The sequence below is a fragment of the Gambusia affinis genome, linkage group LG16 (genome assembly GCF_019740435.1).
Source record: "Gambusia affinis linkage group LG16, SWU_Gaff_1.0, whole genome shotgun sequence".
NCBI lineage: Eukaryota > Metazoa > Chordata > Actinopteri > Cyprinodontiformes > Poeciliidae > Gambusia > Gambusia affinis.
The window spans coordinates 23,019,427-23,030,932 of NC_057883.1; the positions used below are offsets into that span (position 1 = coordinate 23,019,427).

The 11,506-nt window shown below is 45.0% G+C and overlaps 1 protein-coding gene across 1 annotated transcript; it reads left to right on the plus strand.

The window, feature by feature from the left end:
- The first annotated feature begins 1,725 nt into the window (after positions 1–1,725).
- Positions 1,726–10,634, plus strand: LOC122845742 (calpain-A-like). Its single transcript, XM_044142154.1, has 22 exons — positions 1,726–2,439; positions 4,158–4,411; positions 4,592–4,661; positions 4,727–4,848; positions 5,319–5,452; positions 5,540–5,717; positions 6,185–6,259; positions 6,534–6,619; positions 6,697–6,771; positions 6,883–7,043; positions 7,269–7,423; positions 7,554–7,565; positions 7,639–7,847; positions 8,176–8,215; positions 8,294–8,362; positions 9,172–9,214; positions 9,293–9,354; positions 9,429–9,497; positions 9,583–9,661; positions 10,078–10,194; positions 10,305–10,357; positions 10,459–10,634. Exons 2-22 carry the CDS (start codon positions 4,175–4,177, stop codon positions 10,483–10,485), a joined length of 2,073 nt encoding a protein of 690 aa, XP_043998089.1. The 5' UTR covers positions 1,726–2,439; positions 4,158–4,174; the 3' UTR covers positions 10,486–10,634.
- Positions 10,635–11,506: the final 872 nt, after the last annotated feature.

An 11,506-nucleotide genomic window follows, 5' to 3' on the forward strand; every position in this document is an offset into this window, starting at 1 on the left:
TCAGGCGGACAAACCCACATAAACAACTGCAATGTTCACTGCAAACTTAAGATGCACTCGATTCACTGCAGAATGATCACATGCAGTCCAAACTGGAGATCACACCAACAGGATCGGGTCTCAGATAGTTCAGATTAACATGATCACATGAAATGTAAGTATTCAGGAAGTGACCCAAAGACAGACAGAGGACAAAACAAACACAATAAATGGAAGGTTGTTATTCTGGCCTCACAAATACTGAGAGGAGACAAACAATCCAAACTGGGCGGACTAACAAAAACAAATCAAACTCTAAAAGGACAGCAGGAAGCAGTGATAAAACTGAGTTCCTCCTCCAGACCTGAGAGGGCGGCAGAGAAAACAGCATCATCATCATCATCAATTCTCCAACTCTTTAGCTTTGTTGACAGCAGTCAGTAACGCGTTACTAAAGTCGGACCACTTTTTTCAGTAACGAGTAATATAACGTGTTGCTATTTCAAATCGAGTAGTCAGACTACAGTTACTTATCAAAATCACTTTGCTTTACTATCTTCTTTTGTAATTTAATCGTATTTCCTCTACACGTCTTGTCGAGTGACCGACGTCTCTATGCGACAGAAATGTAAACAATGGAGGGAGATGCGCATTTTGTTGCTGGAAAAACTGGAACTATTTTGAGTTTCTGTCGCCAAGCCCGATTATTATAAGCGGCTTTGGGGTTTTTTCGCTTGCAAATTTAATGAGTGGCGGGTTGTGCCTTTTTGGGCTCGTTTTTGAAGGTGAAGTTACTCATTTGGGCTTTGGAATAAGCAGAAACTCAAAATAAATCCCAGAATTTGTCCATCATTAAGGTAGTTTTAGTCGGTCTCTCTCTGTCCATCATTTCCCGGATGATCCGTCCCGCTGTTTTTTTGTTAATGTTAATTTGATATATTACCTCTGAAAGACGTCGAGCTTCACGTTGCGCTCCAGAAAACTGCAAACATCAAGACCAATACGAACAGCGCAATAAACGTGAAAACAGCCACGAATAAACGTGTCCGTAGTTGGCAATAATTATAATGGAAACTTAACGCCACTATAATTATTAATATTAAGATAAGTGTCACAAATCTGTGCAGCCATCTGAGTTGGGGAGCTGCAGGAGGAGCTCTGTGCGCTGCGCTGTGACACCAAACCCAGGGCCGTAACGCAGAATCTGGAGGCTGGGGGCTGGGAGGGGATGGCTTTAAAATCCTTCTTAGAGTTTTCCAGACAACAGTGGACCACACAAATTACTCACGTTGTTTTTGTGCTGTTGTAACCATTAAACAATCTCCTCTTCAGTTCAACCTTATCATTATAAAATAGCTTACAATTAAGTATTGGCAAAGATCAGTGTGAGGGTTAGGGTTAACCCGCTCCCTTAATCCGTCATCAGAACCAGAAAGCTACACTGGACCTGCTACAGTAACTCTACCCGGTGGCCTGAGCGCCACCAGGTCTGTTTCCATCTGACTGCCTACTAATTCCTCCATCCTGTTACTTTGCTTTTGCTCCTAAAAGCCAACCTGAGTCCCAGGTTTGATCCTATTAGCATGTTAGCAACAATGTTTACATACATCTGGAGGAAGCCAGGTTGTTTACATGTAGGCAGGAAGACGAATGTATTTATGATTCATAAATAAATTTGTTTTGATGAACTGAAGGCCCAACCAGGGACTGGCGCTGTAAATTAGTTGTTGGTGCAACAAATCCGTTATAGATCTGTTCTGTTCTGTTTGTCAATGAACCGATAAATGAACTGAAATTTAAAGTGCTCAAAGTGTTCAGTCGTGCTTCATGTAGCTTTCAGCTCACGCTGCTTCACTCCCAGCAGAAACTTGTTCCAGCAAGAACACTGACCAAATTCCAACCTGGGCCAGTAGAAACACATCCCAGCCTTCTTCCTCCTCCTCTGCTTCACTACTTATTAAACACTTCGGACAGTGGCTTCATCTCCCAGCTCCTCCAGCGTTAGTGCTGCACAGGGCCGTTTCTCTCCATGCTGTGACTGCAACCTCTGCAGCACATTGACGGTGATTATTGGAGCATGATGTGTTGCATGGTGCCCTCTGGCAGTCGTTTCCTGTTCCTGCAGGCGTCAGCAGCTCCTGTCCTGCTGACTCTCCTCCTGGACAGGTCAGCAGCTTCTACAGCAGAGATTCATCCAGAAGCTGCTGACCTGCTGGAGTCTCTCCAACAGGTGCAGAACAAGTTCACACCTGACGGCGACTGGCAAGAGGCCAAGCAGTTCCTGAAACATCTGCAGTCTTTCTAAAGAAATGAACCTCAGGGAGGAGGAGGAGGAAAATCAGGAAGAGGAGGCCTTGTTGATTACAAAAGAACTTACTGACAGATTTCCAACTCTGAAAGCCAGAACACCTGTTGCTCTGTTCTCCGTCTGAGCGGAACGTTTTCTCCAGAACCCGTGAGGTAAAGTCTTCATTTTGTCTTTAACATCACAGTTTTGTGTTTGAAACATGATGCATAAATCTCTCTTGACTACTTTCACTGAAAACATCAACTTCCTTATTAAGATTTGCAGGAATAATCGGGTGAAACCAAAGTAAGCAGAACGCTAGACGAGTCCCTCTGTGATGAGGGAACGTTGCTCTGATCCGCATCATAATGTTGATCTTGTTTCTTAATCAGCGTCTTCACAGTGACTGGATCCTCATTGAGGCTGAGCGCCGATACTCACTGGTCCTGTTTGAAAACGAATCAACCCCTAACCCATACTAACATCTCCTGTCCTGTACTGTCAGGGTGCAACCCAACAGATTTACTTTCACTAGTGGAGCGTTACGGCTTTCTCTGGATTAGAAATGACTTTGGGTTTGTTGAGATATAAAAGACATGGAGACGGAAAACAAAGGGAGGAAGGTGTTAGAAAAGGTTTAAAGAGAGAGAAAGAGCAAAGAGGAAATAGAGACTACGAGACAAACAGAAAAAGAGAGAAACCATAGCAGCAAATACCTGCAGAACATACAGTGCACCAATTTCCTTCACTTTGGGAGATGGGTTACTGGCCGATTTTCACATGTGAAGCTGATCTTATCCATTGGGCAAAGGTCAAAACTCAGCCGCTATCCTCTGTCTTTGTTAGAGAGATTTGACTGACTCACACACCAGGTTATTTGAACGTGTACAGTTATCAACAGTCACCCATTGTTAGTTGACAGTTCAGATGAACTGCGGTGTTTGCTGAAGTGCAATCAGCCGAATCAGGGAAGCGTGTGAAATATGCAGAACCAACTAGAATATCACTGAAAGTCTGCAGTACAAGTTAAACAAGATGCTTTAGAGGGAGCTGCAGCCCAACGAAGAGCGTATCAGAAACACGGGAATCTATTTCAGCCTGATGCACTAACTGGTTGCTCCGGGATCGGACTAGTCAGTCGCTTTCTCCTCCGCTGGATCTCTGGATCAGAGCTTAGACATCTCTCCGCCTACTTCATATTGTCAACCAGGTTCTGTTTTCATGGTTCTACATGTCTGGGTGTAGCTGATGTATTGAACCAGAGGAAGAATGGTTTAACACGCACACACACACACATGTTTGCGTAGCTATCTTTGCGGGGACTTTCCAATGACTTCCATTCATTTCTACAGCCTAAACAAGGAATCCCCAAAGTGGGTCCTGGAGGGCCGGCTTCCTGCATGTTTTAGTTCTCTCCCTGGTTTAACGCACCTGGATCAAATGGTGGCTCGTTAGAAGGCCTAAGAAGAACATTGACATGCTGAGACGTTTGTTGGCGCCACCAAGGAGAGAACTAAAACATACAGGATGCCGGCCCTCGAGGACTGACTTTGGGGATCCCTGGCCTAAACCTTCCCCTCACCCTAACCCTTATCCTAACCCTATCCATTGCATACCTAACCCTAACCCTATCCAAAACTCAATTCACACCTTAGTCCCAAATCTGACCCCTGACCCAAAAAGTAGGTCCCCACAATGTGGTATATGTCAGGAAAACGGTATTTTCCTGACATTAGAAACAAACGCACACCCACACACACACACACACACACACACACTCCATATCACCTGTGCTTTCCTTTCTCTGTGATTGTGCTGCTAGCATAGCTCGTTGTTAGCTCATCTCCATACGGACTGACGGAGCTAACAGGCGGACATTTGTGTCTGCCAGACCCTGAACCAGCAGCCATGCCTCTTCACGGTGTGAGTAAGAACATAATGAGCGCTCGGCAGAAGGAAACCGGCTACGGGACATCACAGAACCCGGAGCGGTTCCAACAGCAGGACTACCTGCAGCTGAAAAAGCTCCTCATGACCCAAAACAAGCTGTTCAGAGATGAGGCGTTCCCTCCGGACCAGCGCTCCATCGGCCAGGACAAGCTGGTGCCAGAAAAGCTGGCCCAGGTGCAGTGGCTCAGACCAAGAGTAAGCACAGCTGATCTTCCTACTGGATCTACTGGATCTGTTGAATCTGTTGAATGTGAATCTGCTCAGGCTCACTGACCTCTGGACTCAGCCTCATTGGAGGCTTTTCAGAAAAGTTTACGTTTATTTCCTGCTCCAACATTTAGGAACAACTGAATGATTTTTTGTCATGTATTTCAGGACCTTGTGACCACACCATTTTTCATCCTTGATGGCGCCTCCAGGTTTGACTTTGGTCAGGGAGATCTTGGTGAGTTAGGCAATCCAGGTATCTGCAGACATGCGATCCGTCGGTCACTGGCTGTCTTTTCTCAGGAAACTGCTGGTTCCTGGCGTCTCTCGGAGCGCTGACCTTCCACGAAGAGATCTTCAAGCTGGTTGTTCCTCAGGACCAAACCTGCCTGGGGAAGGACTACTGTGGGCTGTTTCACTTCAGGGTAAATGACGGAAGGAGGCGTCCTCCAGCAGCCTGTTTGCCACGAATTGTCCGTATCTCCTCCAGGTTTTCCAACTGCATCTCCAACCTGATCTGCTCCGGTCCGTCTGCAGCCCAGCTGGCCTCAGATCAGATACACAAAGGAAAAGTTCCACATCTGTTGAGATGATAAAATAATGAACTGATAGCGCCTCATATAAGTGGAAAGTCAATAATTCCCAGCAATAATGTGGGTTATTCAGTCTGCTATGAGTCTGTCAAGAGAAAAACTAAATGTTTAGTTAGAATATTTAGCTTCAATATTAGAAAGCTTATATTTAAGCTAAATATTTAGCTTAGTGCTAAATAAATATAATATTCAGTGTGCAAACCAAACAAACATTTAGCTTGAAGCTAAATCATCTTCTGCAGACGAGGTATCTTTCTCTCTGTCCCCTGAGACAAACGTCTTCCTCTAAATGTTCCTTCCAGTTCTGGAGGTTTGGGAAGTGGGTGGATGTGGTGATTGACGACAAGCTGCCAACAATCGAAAGGAAACCCATCTTTGCCCGTTCCAAAGACGAGCGTGAGTTCTGGCCTGCTTTGCTTGAGAAGGCCTACGCCAAGTATGTAAAGACCTCCACTCTGTTTCTCAGACATAGGATCGGTGAACTGTTTGACGCCAGAGATAACCTCCTACCTGAATATTGCAGGGTTTGCGGATCCTATGCTGATATGACGTCTGGGACTCCGGCAGAGGCCATGAGGGACTTCACTGGTGGTGTCCACATGTGCATCCAGTTGTCAGACCCTTGCCCTAATCTCTGGAATCTCCTGTGCAGAGCCGGACGCTCCAAGACTTTCATGAGCTGCAGCAGCATCCCAAAAAAGGTAAGAAAATATACAGAGCCGAACAGGGAACACCGTGCAGACACTGACCTGTCTTTCCTACAAGGCTGCCGCCATGTTGGATGACAAATGTAGCTGATTATCAAACGAAGAAGGGTCATTTGTTCTGATATGTAAATATGATCAGATTGATTAAAAATTTCACTGCTGGACATAAAAGTCCTGAAAGACCAGCAGTGAGACCATCAGTCCTCAACTCCAGGTTGGGTGTCCGTCTTCCTGTCAGAGCGTCTCTGCTCCAACACACCTGAGAGAAACAATGAGGTCATCAGCAGGATGGAGAGCCTGACTGAACGCCGTTTGGTTCCGGTGTGTTGGACCAGGGGCCCGTCTACAGCGGACGCTTCAACGTGTCTTATTGTTTTCCAAATGTTCTCTGGGGGAGGGACCGCACTCACCATGGAGACCCCCCAGGGAGAATCTAAGACCTGTGCTTTTGTTTTCATCAGGAAGCAACTCCTGGCGACATGCTCCCGAACGGACTGGTCCCGGGCCACGCCTACACACTGACGGGTCTGAAACAGGTAACGGCTCCATGGAGCTGTCCTGAACAGAACCTGAGTTCTCCTGTAGCTCATCTCTACCCAGTCAGTTCATCCATGAAGAGCTGTAATTTAACCTAATTAAAATAATTTTTACTTTCATTCTTATGCAACCCAAATCGAACAGTTACCCCAGATACACAGGGTAACCATGGCAACTGAGATACAATAGCTTTACATACAAATTCAGATCTCAGGAACAACTTGGAGGAGTTGATGTCAGTGCTGACATTGTGTTTGTATGCTGACCAATCAGCTGCAGAGCCAGGAGACGATGGTGAACCTGGTGCGCCTGTGGAACCCCTGGGGGCACGGAGAGTGGATCGGAGACTGGAGCGACAAGTGAGACCTTGCGGCTGGCAAAGCTTGTTTCTTTCTGCTGAAACTAATAAATAAATGCTTCCTCCTCGCTCTGCAAGGTCTCCTCTGTGGCGAGGCGTCAGTACGAAGGACCGCGAAAAGTGCCTCACTGTGCAGAATGATGGAGAGTTTTGGTAAACAGACTGAAGTTACAACTTCTATGCATTAATGTGAAATGTTAGTTTCTGATTTATTGAAAACGCTCCAGTGCACAGAATATAGTCAGCATATGAAAATGTGTTCAGGATGAGCCTGGAGGATTGCTGCAAACATTACACCAAAATTGAAATCTGCGGCATGAGCCCCGACTTCCTGGACGAAGAACCGGACTCCCACTGGAAGACATCCATGTACGAGAACCGCTGGGTGGCAGGAACCACGGCTGGAGGCCACCTCGGCCACACAGGTACGTACCGGAATCAGAACTCCACCGTGGCCCAACATCTCCGCTCTGGAGTCATGACCTTTGACCTGTGCAGTCAGAGGTGGACCTCTGGGTTGTTTCTCTGAGCTCCAGTAAAACGTTGCTGTTGCTTCTGAATCTGTGAAAGTCTCCTGGTAGAGAAACTGCTGAGCCTCGATGTTTTCCTTTTGATGGTTCAGTTAAAGTTCCACGTTCCTGTTATTCCAGAGACTTTCTGGACCAATCCCCAGTATCGTATCAAGGTCTGTGGAAAACCCGATTCCTCTCAGACCAAGAACACCCTGGTGTCTCTCATGCAGAAGCCGGACAATAGGAACAGGCGTTTGGCGCAGATCTTCTTCATCGGCTTCTTCATCTTTGAGGTAAACATGTTTCTACAGGAAGAATCAAACCAGCAACTCGATTTTTCCATTTTGTTCAATGGTAGACATTTTTAATTCTTCACTTTCTTTTGTCTCCAACATGGACAATTTTCCACTGATTTTCCTCCAGGTGTCAGAAAAAGTAAGTATGTGTTCTGAGTAACGGCTCCCAGAACCCTCTCCAGAAATAACGAGGCATGTTCATTTTCCTGCAGGATAAGAAATGCACCGGAAAGTTCCCGGCATCGTTCTTCAGCAGCCACAGACCCGTTGCCCAAACCAAGCTGTTGATGAATTCCCGTGAAGTGATGGAGTTCCTCACGCTGAAGCCCGGAGAATACGTCATCGTGCCGTGCACCGACAAGCCCAACCAGGCCGCCTCCTTCCTCCTGACCATCTTCTCCCGGGAGGAGACCCGCTGCTAGTAGGTCCAGACATTCCAGGGTGCAACACATCAACCCGTCAGAAGAATCTGGACTAATTATTAATTATTATTAACTAATTATTATTAATTATCCATCCAATCGGGCTAAGATAGCAGAGCTGTGGTTGGTGAGCTGGTGAACTGTCCCTGACCAGGTTCTCAGAGCCCTCAGAACCAGTTCATTGACACTGGTTGGTTTCTCTGGACCTGCCTGGTTTTTGTCTCTAGAATAAAATGACAGTTCATAAATGGTTGATGTCCATGATGTGGAAACTTTTTATCTGTGACCTCAGATGGTGGAAACTTTTTAAAATCTTTTTCTACACAGTGAAAACTCTGGACACCATTTTAACAATCCAGTTGAAAAGGTTTGTTTCTGCAGACACGTTTTATTGATCCTGTTGTTGAGATGTTTTAATGATTTCTCTGAACTGCTTCATTAACAGGTGAAGAAAGAGAAAAACTCCCAAGATGTTGAAAATAAAATGCTACTCTTCCGTCAGTACTCAGACAAGGTAACCTGCTTTAGACCAGTCCAGTGGTGAGCGCTGCTAACTGAAATGCTAGCTGCTTTGACACTAAAACATTAGATCCGCTAACGCTAAAGCGCTACACCAACACAGTATTTAGTCCAAACTGAAGCACTATACCAGCATAGTAATTACTGAAGGCTAATGCTAAAGCTACTGTTGACGATGTTGCTACTGACCATGTGTTAATGGCAATATGTGCTGCAACATAAAGTGTTGCCCTCATCAGGATCAAATTTGTCATGATTTAGCTTCCTGTAAGGTTTGGCTTCAGACCCTGATTCTCCTGGTTTCAGTTTTATAGTTGCTGAGTTTTGCTAAAGCTGCTGCTGATTTTGTTAACTGTTCACTGTAGAGTTACAGCGATGCATTCTGGGTACAAAATAAATGTCATCTGATGCACCGCATCATGTGTGGAGAACATGAGGAGCGTTCTGCAGCAGATATAATTACTTGAATAATTCTTAACAGTTGAAAAGCAGAACTTTATTCAACTGAAAGTTTACCAAACAGCTGAGTAAATTGGCTTTAGAATTTATCAGGAAAAATAAAATGCTTTTAATATCAGCTAAAGCGCTAAGCTACATATTAGCTTTCCTTTTAGCTCATTTACAAACTAGCAGAAATGTGTCCAATATATTTCAAACTTAAACATGCTTTTATTTACTGAAAGCAGTTCACCCGGTTTAATAAAATCTGAGGTTTGAAAGTCATTGTAGGAGGAACCGGTCGGACAGTTCATCTGTTCAGCTCAATCTGTGATTCATCACAAATCGAAATGTTCTCGTTTTCAGTATGAAGAAGTCAACGCTGAGCTCCTGCAGCAGCTTCTGAAAGGTTTGAACATGAACGGCAGTAATTCACAGCTCAGGGAGATGCTGTTAAGATAAATAACCTCTGACCTTTTCCCTGCAGGTGACCTGATATCAGGAAGCTTCAGCATCGATGCATGTCGCAGCATGGTGGCTCTGATGGATGTATCCTGCTAGGGTGGAAGGATCTTCACTGCTTACAGAGCAAACTCTTGTTGCCTTAACAGCTCGTTCAACAGGAATCTGGAGATGGGAAGCTGGACAGTGAGGAGTTTGGTTATCTGTGGCACAAGGTTACGAAATATAAGGTAGAACCAGGCCAAGGTGAAATCTGGGCAGTGTGGTTCTGCTTTAGTCTACAGATATTAAATAGTCCCTGTTTCCTTTCATCAGCAAGTTTTTGCCAAAATGGATGTTTCCAAAACGGGAACGCTGTCACTGAGGGAGCTGAGGAACGCTTTGAGAGACTCAGGTAAATCCATTCCAAGAACATTAAGCAGCCTCGTGTTTCTGTGCAGAGGACAGCGTCTATTAGATGAGACTGAAGACTTAACATCTGTGCTAAGGCCATTAGCTAAAATCATTAGCTAAAGCTTTGAGCTAAAGTCCTGAAGAAAGGCCATTAGCTAAAGTCAATAACTAAATCCCTGAGCTAAAGCCATTAGCTAAAGTCAATAGCTAAATCCCTGAGCTAAAGCCATTAGCTAAAGCCAGTAGCTGAAGTACTGAGCTAAAGCCATTAGCTAAAATTATTAACTAAAGTCCTGAGCTAAACCCATTAGCTAAAGTCATTAGCTAAACCCATTAGCTAAAGTCATTAGCCAAAGCCATTAGCTAAAGTCCTGAGCTAAAGTCATTAGCCAAACCCCTTAGCTTAACGTTTTTCAGGTATGAGCATCAGCGATGAACTGCTCAACCTGATGGCGGTTCGCTATGGCGCCTCCTCTGGTCACATGACCCTGGAGAACTTCATCAACCTCAGCCTCCGCCTGAGCCGCATGAACAGTGAGTGAAGCTCTGAGCAGACATGTTGACCCCTGATCCCGTGTCAGCGGGTCGGCCTGGTGTAAACCTGACCCGGTTTGACAGTCGCCTTCCTTCTGTTTGTTCTGCAGAAATCTTTACGGAGCTGTCGGATGGGAGAAACGTCACGCTGTCCAGGTCAGAGGTAAGAAAGCTCCAGGACAGACTTCACTTCCAGATTAAATCTGAATATTGATGAAGCTGGTCTCTGATGGTGGTTAATAATCTGCCTCCGTGTGATTTTAGTGGCTGTTTCTCTCCATGTACACCTGACCCAACAGGTAGAAGACAGGAGAGAAGATCTGCAGAAACACTTTGTTGGGATTTCAGAGTAAATTGAGATTTTTTTCTTTTTCATAAAAACCCTCTGTGGTGATTTACTTTGACTTGTCCTCCATTAAATGATTACATTTTGAAGAACATCTGAGCTGCTTTATCTTTTATTACTTTATTGTTTTAACATATGGAGTCCATAGTCAGTCTTGCTGGTTATTTTTACTCCACATTTGATGCGATTTGTCTTCAGCGTTGTCAGCGTTCCTCTGGTTTGATCGGTTCCTCTGATCTGCATGGCGGACGATCCTGATGCTCTTCTTGGTGACCTTTGACTCTGGGAAAACAATTGCCAACTGGGAAAGTCCAACTTCAGGTTGCACCGTTTCACCAACACCGTTTGATCCGCTTCAATTCAACTTCAGTCCATTTGTCTAGTCAAAGTCCGGTTCAGTTGGAGCGGTGCGAATGCTAATCGACCTCTGACCTCTGGTCCTCCAAATCTCGGTCTGGGTTGACTGTGAATGCCAAGCAGACCAGAGACCGCTCCAAAAACTGGAAGTGGACTGGAGTACAGGGCATTCAGGGTAAATACAACCAAAGCTAACATTTTAGCCTAGTGCTAGCAGCAGAAATGGATCCTGGTCTTAAGCCAAATATTAAAGAGAAATCCTCCATCTGCTAAAATCTGACGCCTCCATCTTGTTTCCATTTAAGAAGAACCTCGAGGCAGCAAACAGGAAGGGGCGGGACAGATACAGTGGGGCAAAAATGTATTTAGTCAGCCACCAATAGTGCTCTAGAGGAACATCACTGCTCTAGAGGAGATCTGCATGGAGGAATGGGCCAAAATACCAGCAACAGTGTGTGAAAACCTTGTGAAGACTTACAGAAAACGTTTGATCTCTGTCATTGCCAAAAAAGGCTATATAACAAAGTACTGAGATGAACTTTTGTTATTGACCAAATACTTATTTTCCACCATATTTTGCAAATAAATTCTTTAAAAATCAGAAAATGT